The following is a 13,171-nucleotide window of genomic DNA, read 5'->3' as shown; positions in this document are numbered from 1 at the left end:
AAGTGAAAGAGATTATGCTACATACATAATAGAGATGAAATTCAAAACAAAATCCAAAAAAGTTATGTCTCAAATCGCTATCCATTTGGTACTGCACCAGGGATTTCATCCAATGGAACTCCTGGTCTGGAACTCAAATTATAAAATTTTATTCCCCAACGCCAGTATTTCACATTTTTATGAAATTGTGACCTTAAAAAAATAAGTAAATAAGAGAAAACAGATTCTATCTCAGAAGAAAAGTCTTTTATAGCTTCCTTGCCCCTATTCTGAACTGTATCCAATGAGGGTTTAGTTTCCCAAGAAACTAAAAGATTGTAACTTAGAAATTGTATTTCACTCTTATTATTAATACAGGTGAAAATAGTATACATAATCTAAAAATGAGGCATAGGTAACATAGAGAAAGCAAGTTTCAGGAAATCAAAGATCACAACTCCAGATCTTGATAACCAGTTTGTATTTTGGCCTGCAGGCCACAGATTATGCCCATCAGTTATTTATAAAGTGACTTTTCAATTTGCACACAGGTAGATGTAGTTCATACACACACACACACACACACACATATGCATGTGCACACACACTTTAAACCCAGTACACACCTCACTCCTCTACCATGTGAGCACAACAAGACCATAAAAAGCATTGCAAAGATGGTTAACTACATGGAACATTTTATGATGGTACACAAACAAATAAATGGCATTTAATGAGATGTAATATGAATTTTAAAAGGATAGATAAACAATTTACAATACAGGAGCAAAATCTGTGATAATATCATTTTTGTTATTTGTAATCAGTTGTATCTGCAATTACTGAGTGCCAAATGTCCTCTGCCTTTCTGTATTCTACCAAAAAGATAATGCATCTCATGAAGATTCTCTGAACCAAGCGTCTTATCCTACTGGCAGATGGAAATATTGCCCTTACTTAGTAACCTGAAGCTATGCCTCTTTTATGAGGCATAAAACTTCCTCAGAAAACAAACAACACTAATGAATGTTCATATGAAAACTGGCACCAACAGTGATAAACAGAACATCCGGTATGTTCTGTAAATACCCATTTGCAGGCTGTATAAAAGTCTCAGGAGGGATGGAGACTCTGGGAACCAGTCAATTGGAGTTTTGCAACTAGTCTTGTTCTTCACTTCTAATAGGATGACTTCTGACTGTTTCCCCACGTGCTGCTCTTCTGAATCCTGTGCCCAGGCTTCCGACTGTGCACTTGCTTCAACCTGTTCCATGGAGGCCACCTGCCTCCCCAGTGCCCCTGCTACATCCAGATGCCAGACCCCTAGCTTCCTATCCAGGTCTCGCTTGCCAACTAGTTGCCTCACACCATGCTACTTTGCTGGGAATTATAATATTCCTTGCTTGGTGGGGAACTGTGCTTGGTGTGAGGATGGGGTGTTCAACAGCAATGAGAAGGAGACGATGCAGTTCCTGAATGACAGACTTGCCAACTATCTAGAGAAGGTCCGTGGCCTGGAAGAGATGAACGCAGAGCTCGAATGCAGGATTCGAGAACAATGTGAAGAGGATATCCCACTGGTGTGCCCTGATTATCAGTGTTACTTTGACACTATTGAAGAGCTTCAGCAAAAGGTCTGGTGTTTCATTGCCCTAATGCTTCACCCTCCCAATCTGTGATTTGCTTTATCTTTATACTAAAAAAAAGGCTGTTCTATGGAAGTTCCCCCCATCCCCAGGGAAAGGGGTTCTCCAGGAGGAAAAGGTGGTGGGCTGAAATTCAGCAAAAATTAGCATGAGCCGTGGGGCTGCCAGTAATCATTGAATGGCCAAAATAAACTCACTCACAACTACCTATGGAGAAAAATCCAAGTTCAACTGCCAAGGAATATTGCAAAATGTTTTAGGCCACTGAAAAACGGACCCTTTTTATTTCTATATTTATTTTATGAATGGTCCTGCTTTTTTCTTCATTGAAGTGACATGCTTAATAAGAAAAATAGGCTTCAAGCTATTTTATACTGTCTTATAAAGACTTTTAAAAGATAAATAATGGTATAGTTGTTAAATGAATAAATATTTAAGTTTCTTTCAAAGAGCCCTCTAGTATATATAACTAACTTACTTACCAGATCTTATGCACGAAGGCAGAAAATTCCAGACTTGCTGTGCAACTTGACAACTGCAAACTGGCTGCTGATGACTTTAGGTCAAAGTAAGTTAAATTTGAATTTGAAAATAATTCATGGCTGTCTCTCTCTCTCTCTCTCTCACACACACACACACACACACACACGTGCACACTACAAATATTCTCTACATAAGCTTTTTTTAAGCTAAGAATGCTCACAAAGCTCACATTAATTGGGATATAGCTTCCTTGAGTCGTTGTGTCATTCATCAGCATGCCCAGCATCTTGCACAGTGTCTAGCAAAATAAGCACCATCTGTATCTCTTTTGCTGTGAAAGGTATGAGTCTGAACTGTCTCTTCGCCAGCTGATAGAGACGGACATTGGTGGCCTGCGTGGGATCCTGGATGAGCTGACTCTGTGCAAAGCTGATCTGGAGGCCCATGTGGAGTCTCTGAAGGAAGATCTCCTTTGCCTTAAGAAAAACCACAAAGAGGTAAGGAAAGTGTAAAATTGCTGAATGAATGTGGAGGTGACAAAGTCAAACTGATAGATTTCGTTTTGTGTATATAAATCAAACTCGGGCAGATATTGCTAAAGCTGGAACAAAATTACTCGAGGCACTAATGTCCAGCCTGATGACTCTGGCATATCTCTGGGTGTATATGTGAAATGGGCCCTGGCTAGTACCACTTGAAAGACCAAATTGTTCACCTGCTATTGCTTTCGTGAAGGAGGTAACTTTACAAATGGCTTTCCTTGGAGGCTTTATGTCACATAACTCTAATCCATAAGCTACAAAAATCAGGCTGATAAACACAGGGCATGAAGGCCATTTCAGAAAGGGGATAACATCTTATGCAATATTTGGACCAATATTTTAAAATATTCTACATCTATAAACTTTCTAAATCATAAAATACGAAGTATATGACTATCTCATGTTGATAAAGCTAAAAAGTGAAAAACTTAATGATGTAAAATGGTATATTTTCCCTTTGAGCATGTGTTGATGATAATAGCATTTATTGAGACCTTCCTATGTGCCAAGGACTTTCATAAGTGCTTTATATGAACATCAACTCATATCTCTCACAATAACTCTCTAGGAAAGGTAAAATTATTATACACCTTTTGTGGATGCAGAGACTGAATGATGAAAAGAGAGTCAACCTAAGCAATCTGAATCTAAATCCCACACTTTTACTCACTTCTCCAGAAATTGGATGCTCTTGGGATGTCAAGGTGAATTCTTCTTCCCCACCACTCTGTGACTTTCTTTACTCCATTTCCTCTTTCAGGAGGTTGACTTGCTTCGTGGACAGTTGGGTGACCGACTCAGTGTAGAGCTGGACACTGCCCCCACCATCGACCTCAACAGGGTCCTGGAAGAGATGCGTTGTCAGTATGAAACCGTGCTGGCCAACAACCGTAGAGACGTGGAAGAATGGTTTGCTGTTCAGGTCAGTACCCAGAGCAAGAAAATGACAAGCTTCCAGACTTCTGCCTTATTTGCATCCTCTAATCATACCTGGTTTACAGACAGAGGAGCTGAATCAGCAGCAGCTGTGCAGCGCAGAGCAGCTGCAAGACTGCCAGACAGAGATCCTGGAACTGAAACGCACAGCCAATGCTCTGGAAATTGAGCTCCAAGCACAGCAAAGCCTGGTATGTAAGGGAAAGACAGCTCTGTTTTTGTCACTGAAGAATTAAGCCCTGAGATGCTAGTCCCTCTTCCATGAACCCAAGGAGAGATCCACAGTTCATGTGGCAGAAAGTCTGAATTTCCAATATGCAAGGATTGTATTCTTTGACTTACCCAAATACTGCTGTTTACTGAGCTAGAAGCAGAAGTGATAGGTCAACAGTCTGTACTGTCCCAACAGGATTCCCTGACCTTCCCTCCTGGGCTTGAGCATGATCCTGCAGCACCTTCCAGAGACAGAAAAAGAACAGGAGGGCAGGAGCAGAATGAGAGTGGAACCTCTGAGCTGAAGGCACTGAAGCATTCCAGTGGGTTTTAATTGTGCTTTGATTTGGGCCAACTTCTCAAACTCAGCATCATATAAAAGAATAATATTCAAACTTTGCATTCTTCCACTACCCTAAGCTTTTCCAGGATCCACACCTCAACTGGACCCTTCACTCCACCCCATTTCACCCAGCAATGAAAATACTATGCACTGGGGAGCCTGGCTGGCTCAGTCAGAGGAGCATGTGACTCTTGATCTCAGGATCATGAGTTCAAGCCCCATGCTGGGCATAGAGGTTATTTTAAAAAAAATTTTTTTTAAAAAGGATACCATGCATTGAAGATCACATTAGCCAGTTCCAGTCAGACACCACTGTCTGTGCCACATTGGGGCCTATAGAGACTATCTGGGTGAATAATAGCTACATATTTATCTTGTGAGAGGCTTAAACGCCTCATAATAACTTGATGGGATAAATCCTTTTACTAAACCCATTATCAGATGAGGAAGACTGAGACTCAGATTAAGTAGCAGGGGTCATGCAGTTGTTTTTTTTTTTTTTTTTTTTTTTTTCATGCAGTTGTTAAGAGGCAAAAGTGGAAGCTGGATCCAGCTGGTTCAATCCCAGAGCCTCTTCTCTGAACCATTCTATATGGCTCTTTCCTGCCCCAAGTCCATACTCAACTTCTCCCCTCAAATGCTGTTGATCTTCCTTAATATATATTACAGGTTGTGATGGGCAAGTGGTGATAGTAATAACTAACCCTTGCACAGTTTTGAAATTTTTTCCAGGCACTGTTCACAGTGTTTTACACATATTAATTCATTCAATCCGCACAACCATCCTATGAAATAAGTACTTTGCATTGGTCATTTTTTATAAAATAAAACAGCCTCAGAGAAGCTAAGTAATTTTCCCAAAGTCACATAGATGCACTAGGGTAGATCAAGGATTTGAAAACCAGCACTCTGGCCCCAAGGACTATGCTACACAGCCCTTCTGAATATACTCTTTTTCTTCTGCAGACAGAGTCTCTGGAATGCACTGTGGCAGAGACGGAGGCCCAGTATAGCACCCAGCTGGCCCAGATGCAGTGCCTGATTGATAACGTGGAGAACCAGCTGGCTGAGATCCGCTGTGACCTGGAGCGGCAGAACCAGGAGTATGAGGTGCTGCTGGACACAAAGGCTCTGCTGGAGGGTGAGATCAACACATACCGAGGTCTCCTTGAGAGTGAAGACAGCAGGCAAGTTCCACACGATTATTCTCAAAATCCCCCAAGTCACAAAGAAGCTCATGCAAGAGAATCTTGCCTCCTCAAGGTCTGCCCAAGGTGAAACCTCCCTCATGTGTTAAATGATCTCCTTACAAGAGTAAAAAGACAAACAAAACAAAACAACAACAACAAAAAAAACAGCTGAGGCTAATCACATGACAGTAGAAGTATTCAAAAGTATTCCAAAGTTCTAAAGCAGAATAAGTATCACATACAAAATTTCATGCTGGGCGTCCCCCTTTGTTCCTGACTTCCACCAAAGAGAAATCAGGAACATGCATAAGATAACATTTGCAAAGTGAAATAAATACACAAAACTGTGTATTCAACTGGCACAGGGGCAGTGAGCATTCCTAGTGGCAATGCTGAATCTAGGCCTGAAATAGGCTTAGGTCAAATGCTACTCTGCAAAGAGTGTTCAGAACATCATTTGCAGGGCAAATTTTGGCACGATCTTTTCTGAGTTGAAATTTTACCTGGATTTCCCTTGTTAAGCTTACTTCAAAATTTCCACAGGCTTCCTTGTAACCCGTGTTCTACAATAAGCACATCAAGCAACACTTGTGAGGCATGCTCAGCGTATCTGATTTGCACGGTCGAAAACTACTGTGCATGAATGTTCAACCCTCGGCGCAGTGGATAGAGGAGTCAAAGCCAGCAGTGTCCTGGAAAGGAGATGGGACTTCAATCAGATGCATCCAAATCTAAAAGTCAAGAAGGGGTTTCTACCCTAAATTTGTCCTCTAAACATCCCCATTATATTTCTGCTTTGTCATTTCCTCTCCTGCCTGCTTATTAGTGATATTCTAGGAGTCTATAAAGCTTTCTTGCTAATCTCCAAATAAAATATGTTTCATTCCTTTAGCATGGTAAATATAGCTTTGTGGCTTATAACTGTGGATATAAGAACCATGTGATGCCTAAACCCATGTCGATAGTTTGATTTTGCACAAACCGAGGCTGAAAATAGTTTTTAACTCCTCAAATACAAAAGTTTAACTAATCCATGCAAAATGTCATACATCTTGGAAGACAGTTGTATGTATCTTTCTAAGAGGAAATTTAAGAATAAATGTCTTATTTGTAATTATAAAAGTACAGGATTCCATTTTTTTCTCAATTTGGCACATGAAAGGGGAAAAAATTAGTTACAATTCCACCCCCAAACACCCGTTATCAGTATTTTGGGAGCTTCCAGCTTTCTTTCATATAATAGGTTTTTCCACATAATGGAAATCATATTTACATATGCACATAGTTGAGTAAACTACTTTTTTCACTATGTCATGTAAGCATTTTCAATCCAAATAAACCTATAAGATTGTCCTGTGACTGTTATTTTAGTGGCTACATAAAATACCATAAGGTTATTGGCCTGTTATTGGACATTTGGGGTATAAGAATAATTATTCATACACATTTAAAAAGCAAAGTGGAGAACTCCACCTCCAAAAAAATGAAATGGATGTACATTTCCTCATTCCTCTTCCTAAGTCTGGCTGAAAACCAGGGAAATTACATATAAAAGAAATATAAGCAGATTCTGAAAGGTGGAAGAAGCCAAACCAACTAGAATCATATTCAAGGAACAGCAAGCAAGTGAGTTCCTTGGGTTTTCTTTTGGCCTCATATATCCCATGTTGGGAGCTGAAGAAACCAACAACCCATAAATACCAGCAGGGGCAGACAGAAAAACAAAATCTCCAAGAGGAGAGTCAAGGGACATGAAGAGAGGTAAGGTTTCTATACTTCATCTGCAGTGATAAGATGTCAACACAAATAAGCATGATAAGGTTTATGTATATATACAAAATATAATATATATAATGTAATATATAATATATATAATGTAATACCTTGAGCATACTTAAGAAACTATGCAAAGAAATACACTTAAAACTTTGATTTATCTATAACTCATAGAATGAGTTTGGAAGTTTTCTTTCCCTTTTCATTTTTTAAAAGAGCTTCAGAAGAACAGGTATTAGATCTTATTTAAATGTTTTGTACAATTCTCTTGGGAAGCCATCTGACCCTGGACTCTTGTTTGTTGGGAAATTTTTGATCACTGCTTTAATTTCATTGCTGGTTATGGGTCTGTTTAGATTTTCTATTTCTTTCCGTTTCAGTTTTGGTAGTTTATAAGTTTCCAGGAATGCAACCACTTCTTCCAGATTGCCTCATTTGTTGGCATAATGTTGCTCATAATATGTTCCTCTTTAAAAAGAAAAAATATTTTATTTATTTGATGAGAGAGAGAGCACAAGCAGGCAGAGCTGCAGGCAGAGTGAGAGGGAGAAGCAGGGTCCCCGCTGAGCAAAGAACCCGATGCAGGGCTCTATCCCAGGACCCTGGGATCATGACCTGAGCCGAACGCAGGCACTCAACAATTTGTCCTTTCTCTTTTCTTTTTGATAAGACTGGCTAGGGGTTTATCAATCTTATTAAGTCTTTCAAAGAACCAGTTCTAGAATCATTGACCTGTTCTCCTGTTCTTTTGGTTTCTATTTTACTGATTTATGCTCTAATCTTTATTATTTCTCTTCTCCTGCTTGTTTTAGGCTCTATTCACTGTTCTTTCTCCAGCTCCTTTAGGTATAAGGTTAGCTTATATATTTGAGACTATGCTACCCAGAGCAGTCTACACTTTCAATTCAATCCCTATCAAAATACCATTGACATTTTTCACAGAGCTGGAACAAACAATCCTAAAATTTGTGTGGAACCAAAAGACTCTGAATAGCCAGAGGAATGTTGAAAAAGAAAACCAAAGCTGGGGGCATCACAATGCCAGACTTCAAGCTATATTACAAAGCTGTAATCATCAAGGCAGTATGGTACTGGCACAAAAACAGACGCACAGATCAGTGGAACAGAACAGAGAACCCAGAAATGGACCCTCAACTCTGAGGTCAACTAATCTTCAACAAAGCAGGGAAGAATATCCAACGGAAAAAGGACAGTCTCTTCAATAAATGGTGCTGAGAAAATTGGACAGCCACATGCAGAAGAATGAAACTGGACCACTTTCTTACACCATTCTCAAAATGGATGAAAGACCTAAACATGAGATAGAAATGTACCAAAATCCTAGAGGAGAAAACAGGCAGCAACCTGTTTGACCTTGGCCACAGCAACTAGATAGATCTCCAAAAGCCAGGGAAACAAAAGCGAACTTGGGACTTATCACGATTAAAAGCTTTTGCATAGTGGAGGAAACAGTCAACTAAACTAAAAGGCAACCTACAGAATGGGAGAAGATATTTGCAAATGAAGTATCAGATAAAGGGCTAGTATCCAAAATCTATAAAGAGCTTATCAAACTCAACACCAATAAAACAAATAAGCCAGTCAAGAAATGGGAAGATGACATGAGCAGGTATTTCTCCAGAGAAGACATACAAATGAGCAATAGACAAAAAAAAATGCTCACATCACTTGGCATCAGGGAAATACAAATCAAAACCACAATGAGATACCACCTCACACCAGTCAGAATAGCTAAAATTAACAACTCAGGAAACAATAAATGTTGGCGAGGATCCAAAGAAAGGCGAACCCTCATACACTGTTGATGGAAATGCAAGCTGGTGCAGCCACTATGGAAAACAGTTGGGAGGTTTTTCAAGAAGTTAAAAATATATAGAATATCATGTCATCAGTGAAGAGGGAGAATTTGACTTCTTCTTTGCCAATTTGAATTCCTTTTATTTCTTTTTGTTTTCTGATTGCTGAGGCTAGAACTTCTAGTTTATGTTGAACAGCAGTGGTGAGAGTGGACATCCCTGTCTTGTTCCTGATCTTAGGGGAAAGGCTCCCAGTGCTTCCCCATTGAGAATGAGATTTGCTGTGGGCTTTTTGTAGATGGCTTTTAAGATGTTGAGGAATGTTCCCTCTATCCCTACACTCTGAAGAGTTTTGATCAGGAATGGATGCTGTATTTTGTCAAATGCTTTCTCTGCATCTATTGAGAGGATCATATGGTTCTTGTTTTTTCTCTTGCTGATATGATGAATCACATTGATTGTTTTACAAGTGTTGAACCAGCCTTGCATCCTGGGGATAAATCCTACTTGGTCATGGTGAATAATCTTCTTAATGTATTGTTGTATCCTATTGGCTAGTATCTTGTTGAGAATTTTTGCATCCATGTTCATCAGAGATATTGGTCTATAATTCTCCTTTTTGGTGGGATCTTTGTCTGGTTTTGGAATTAAGGTGATGCTGGCCTCCTAGAATGAGTTTGGAAATATTCCATCTCTTTTTATCTTTTGGAACAGCTTTAGTAGAATAGGTATGGTTTCTTCTTTAAACATTTGATAGAATTCCCCAGGGAAGCCATCTGGCCCTGGACTTTTACCCCAAAGGTACAGATGCAATGAAACGCCAGAACACCTGCACCCCGATGTTTATAGCAGCAATGTCCACAATAGCCAAACTGTGGAAGGAGCCTCGGTGTCCATTGAAAGATGGATGGATAAAGAAAATGTGGTTTATGTATACAATGGAATATTACTCAGCCATTAGAAATGACAAATACCCACCATTTGCTTCGACATGGGTGGAATTGGAGGGTATTATGCTGAGTGAAATAAGTCAATCGGAGAAGGACAAACATTATATGGTCTCATTCATTTGGAGAATATAAAAAATAGTGAAAGGGAATAAAGGGGAAAGGAGAAAAAATGAGTGGGAAATATCAGAAAGGGAGACAGAACATGAGAGACTCCTAACTCTGGCATGAGGGTTGGCAAATAGATCAGTGAAAAAGAATATGAAAAAAAGAATATGGATTCTAGAAATAGACTCATGTACATGTGGTCAGTTGATTTTTTAAAATTTAGATTCAATTAGCCAACGCATAGGTCATTATTAGTTTTAGATGTAGTGTTCAATAATTCACCAGTTGCATATAACACCCAGTGCTTATCACATCATGTGGCTTCCTTAATGCCCATCTCCAGATTGCCCCATCCCACCACCCCTCCTCTCCAGCAACCCTGTTTGTTTCCTATAGTTAAGAGTGTCTCATGGTTTTTCTCCCTCTCTGATGACTCCCCATTCAGTTTTCCCTCCCTCCCTCTATGATCCTCTGAGCTGTTTCTTATATTCCAGATATGAGTGAAACCATATGATAATTGCCTCTCTGATTGACTTATTTTGCTTAGCATAATACCCTCCAGTTCCATCCATGTTGATGTAAATGGTAAGTATTCATCCTTTCTAGTGTCTGGTTATTTATATATAAATATATATATATATATCTTTTTTAGCCTTTCATGTGTTAGCAGACATCTGGGATCTTTCCATAGTTTGGCTATTGTGGTCATTGCTGCTATGAACATTGGGGTACAGGTGCCCCTTCGAATCACTACATTTGTATCTTTATCTTTAGGGTAAATACTTAGTAATGCAATTGCTGGGTCATAAAGTAGCTCTATTTTTAACTTCTTTTTTTATTCACATTCTATCTTCATTATTTTTTTTATAAATTTATTTTTTATTGGTGTTCAATTTGCCAACATATAGAATAACACCCAGTGCTCATCCCATCAAGTGCCCCCCTCAGTGCCCATCACCCAGTCACCCCACCCCCACCCACCTCCCCTTCCCCCACCCCTAGTTCGTTTCCCAGAGTTAGGAGTCTCTCATGTTCTTTCTCCCTTTCTGATATTTCCCACTCATTTTTCTCCTTTCCCCTTTGTTCCCTTTCACTATTTTTTATATTCCCCAAATAAATGAGACCATATAATGTTTGGTTTCTTTATTTTGGTCCTTTTTAGAAAGGCTTTCTGACTTCAAATTTATAAAAGAACTCTCATATTTATTAGTACAATTATGATTTCCTTTTTTCATATTTGAATCTTTGATCAATTTGTAATTTGTCCTACTGTAAGGCATGAAGTATGATTCCAATATTCCCTGCCCCACCTTCGACCTCAAGTGAAATAGAATTGTCCTCAAATTATATATGATAGCCTATCTTTTCCCCACTGATTTTAAATGTCACACTTATCATATAATAAATCCCAATCTGTTTGGAGGTCTATTTTAGATTTCTTATTCTTTTTTTTAAGATTTTATTTATTTATTCATGAGAGACACAGAGAGAGAGAGGCAGAGATTTAGGCAGAGGGAGAAGCAGGCTCCCTGCAGGGAACCCAATGCAGAACTCGATCCCAGGATCCCAGAATCATGCCCTAAGCCAAGGGCAGACGCTCAACTGCTGAGCCACCCAGGAACCCCTAGACTTCTTATTCTATTCTATTCTATTCTATTCTATTCTATTCTATTCATCTGTCTGGTTATTCAGGCATGAATAGTACAGTATTTTAATTATTGAGGCTTTAAAGTAGGAAGGACTAATATCTCTGGTTTTTATTTTTTAGAATTTTCCTGGCTATTCAAATTTGATTATTTTTTTCTCATAAAACTTCAGAATTATCTTGTCTGGTTGAAAAAAATCACATTTTCGAAGGGTCTCAATAAATTTATTGGAACCTCAGTTAAATTAATGTCAAGATAATTGATATTTTTATAGTGATGAATACAGTATTTCAGCCCAAGACCATGATATATCTTTCTATTTATCCTAGTTTTCTGTTCTTCAGTGTATTTTAATATTTTATTCATGTAGTCCACCTTCCTAAATTTATTCCTGTGTATTTTATGTTTTTTGGTGCTATTATAAATTATTATGTTTTTCCTTATATTATGTGATGTACAGAATAATGGGGCCAAAAGATGTTCATGTCCTAATCCTACAGCCTTTGAATACAGTAGGCTACTTGACAAAGGTGAAATAAGACACTAATCAGCTAACCTTAAAATAGGAAGGTTATCCTACATGATATGCGTGAACCCAGTATAATCATAAGGTCCTTTAGTGTGGAAAAGGGAAGCAGAAGACTCAGTGTCAGAGTGATGCCATGTGAAAAAGATTTGCCACTGCTGGTTTTGAAGATGGAAGAGGCCACAGGCTAAGTAGCATAAACAGCCTCTAGAAGCTGCAAAAGGCAAGGAAATTATTCTCTCCTAGAACCTCCATAAAGGATCAGAAACAAATAACTTTCTTAAGAAAATGATGAGAAAGTATTCCTGAGAAAGTAAACACATGCCTTTCAATAGATCATGTTTAAACAATAAATATAAGCCAACACCATAACACATTTTTAGCTAATGTAATTCCACAAGCAAACACTGAGTGCTAAAAATGTCATAAAATGTGGGCTTTAGAAAACCAAAAGGTAACCAGCCTCTTTCCCAGGAAATTTCGTGTTAGTAACCAGACCCTACCTGGCAAACTGAAACAGGAAACTAGCAACTATATTTAAAAAGATTCTTACTTAAAACTAACATTTTAACCCATACAATGTCTGAACAATGAAAATGGGAAAATCGGTTGGGCGGAACAAAATAAAACACTGGTTTCTAAGTTCACCAATAATTATTAGATATTAATAGTTTCCCTTTTCTAGAGAAGAAAGGAAAAGAAGGATGAACTCATTCCTGATCAAGCTTAATGCCAGTTGGAGAGGTCAACAAGGATTTAATGAACTTAATATACTCACACCTGCTTAATAATGGATGCTGTTAGAAATGTGACGACAGTTCCTTTTGAAGACTTCATGTGAAGCTCTGGGTCCAATGACAAGCAGTAGTGGTGATGGGTAATAACTTAGTAACAGTTTAAATGCACATTTTTATGAGACAAGTAACTCTTCTCAGGCAAGTAAAAAGCAGACTAATGAGATGTTCCTATGGGATTTGATATAAACATTAGAAAGGAAAACATCCTGCCAGCTGTGACTC

General features: G+C 38.6%; 1 protein-coding gene and 1 long non-coding RNA gene across 3 annotated transcripts in view; one reads left to right on the top strand and one right to left on the bottom strand.

Moving 5' to 3' along the window:
- Positions 1 to 443: 443 nt before the first annotated feature.
- LOC140606716 (uncharacterized) overlaps positions 444 to 13,171 on the bottom strand; it is an 80,672-nt gene continuing 67,944 nt past the window's right edge. The window contains exons 4-11 of one of the 2 annotated variants that reach the window (XR_012009010.1): positions 5,836 to 6,024; positions 5,301 to 5,447; positions 3,929 to 4,041; positions 3,641 to 3,774; positions 3,321 to 3,494; positions 2,338 to 2,584; positions 2,108 to 2,181; positions 444 to 1,493 (exon numbers count right to left, since the gene is read on the bottom strand). This is a non-coding gene — a long non-coding RNA (uncharacterized lncRNA). Of the gene's footprint in view, positions 1,494 to 2,107; positions 2,585 to 3,320; positions 3,495 to 3,640; positions 3,775 to 3,928; positions 4,042 to 5,300; positions 5,448 to 5,835; positions 6,025 to 13,171 lie in introns of both variants that reach the window. The other variant, XR_012009011.1, reaches the window with a different exon arrangement.
- Positions 1,134 to 6,168, top strand: KRT40 (keratin 40). The gene is made up of 7 exons (XM_072780497.1): positions 1,134 to 1,613; positions 2,111 to 2,193; positions 2,449 to 2,605; positions 3,411 to 3,572; positions 3,652 to 3,777; positions 5,109 to 5,329; positions 5,876 to 6,168. Exons 1-7 carry the CDS (start codon positions 1,167 to 1,169, stop codon positions 5,973 to 5,975), a joined length of 1,296 nt encoding a protein of 431 aa, XP_072636598.1. The 5' UTR covers positions 1,134 to 1,166; the 3' UTR covers positions 5,976 to 6,168.

This window comes from Canis lupus, chromosome 16 (assembly GCF_048164855.1).
Source record: "Canis lupus baileyi chromosome 16, mCanLup2.hap1, whole genome shotgun sequence".
NCBI classification, from domain to species: domain Eukaryota; kingdom Metazoa; phylum Chordata; class Mammalia; order Carnivora; family Canidae; genus Canis; species Canis lupus.
Note: the sequence above shows the minus strand (reverse complement) of the source record. Positions and strands in the feature narration are given on the sequence as shown.

What these genes read in the sequence shown, in the direction of transcription:
- KRT40 (XM_072780497.1), top strand. Translation starts at nt 1,167, where the DNA reads ATGACTTCTGACTGTTTCCCCACGTGCTGCTCTTCTGAATCCTGTGCC. An exon ending in GCTGATGACTTTAGGTCAAA is followed by an intron (nt 2,194 to 2,448) that starts GTAAGTTAAATT and finishes TTGCTGTGAAAG; the next exon opens with GTATGAGTCTGAACTGTCTC. An exon ending in CTTGAGAGTGAAGACAGCAG is followed by an intron (nt 5,330 to 5,875) that starts GCAAGTTCCACA and finishes AAATTTCCACAG; the next exon opens with GCTTCCTTGTAACCCGTGTT.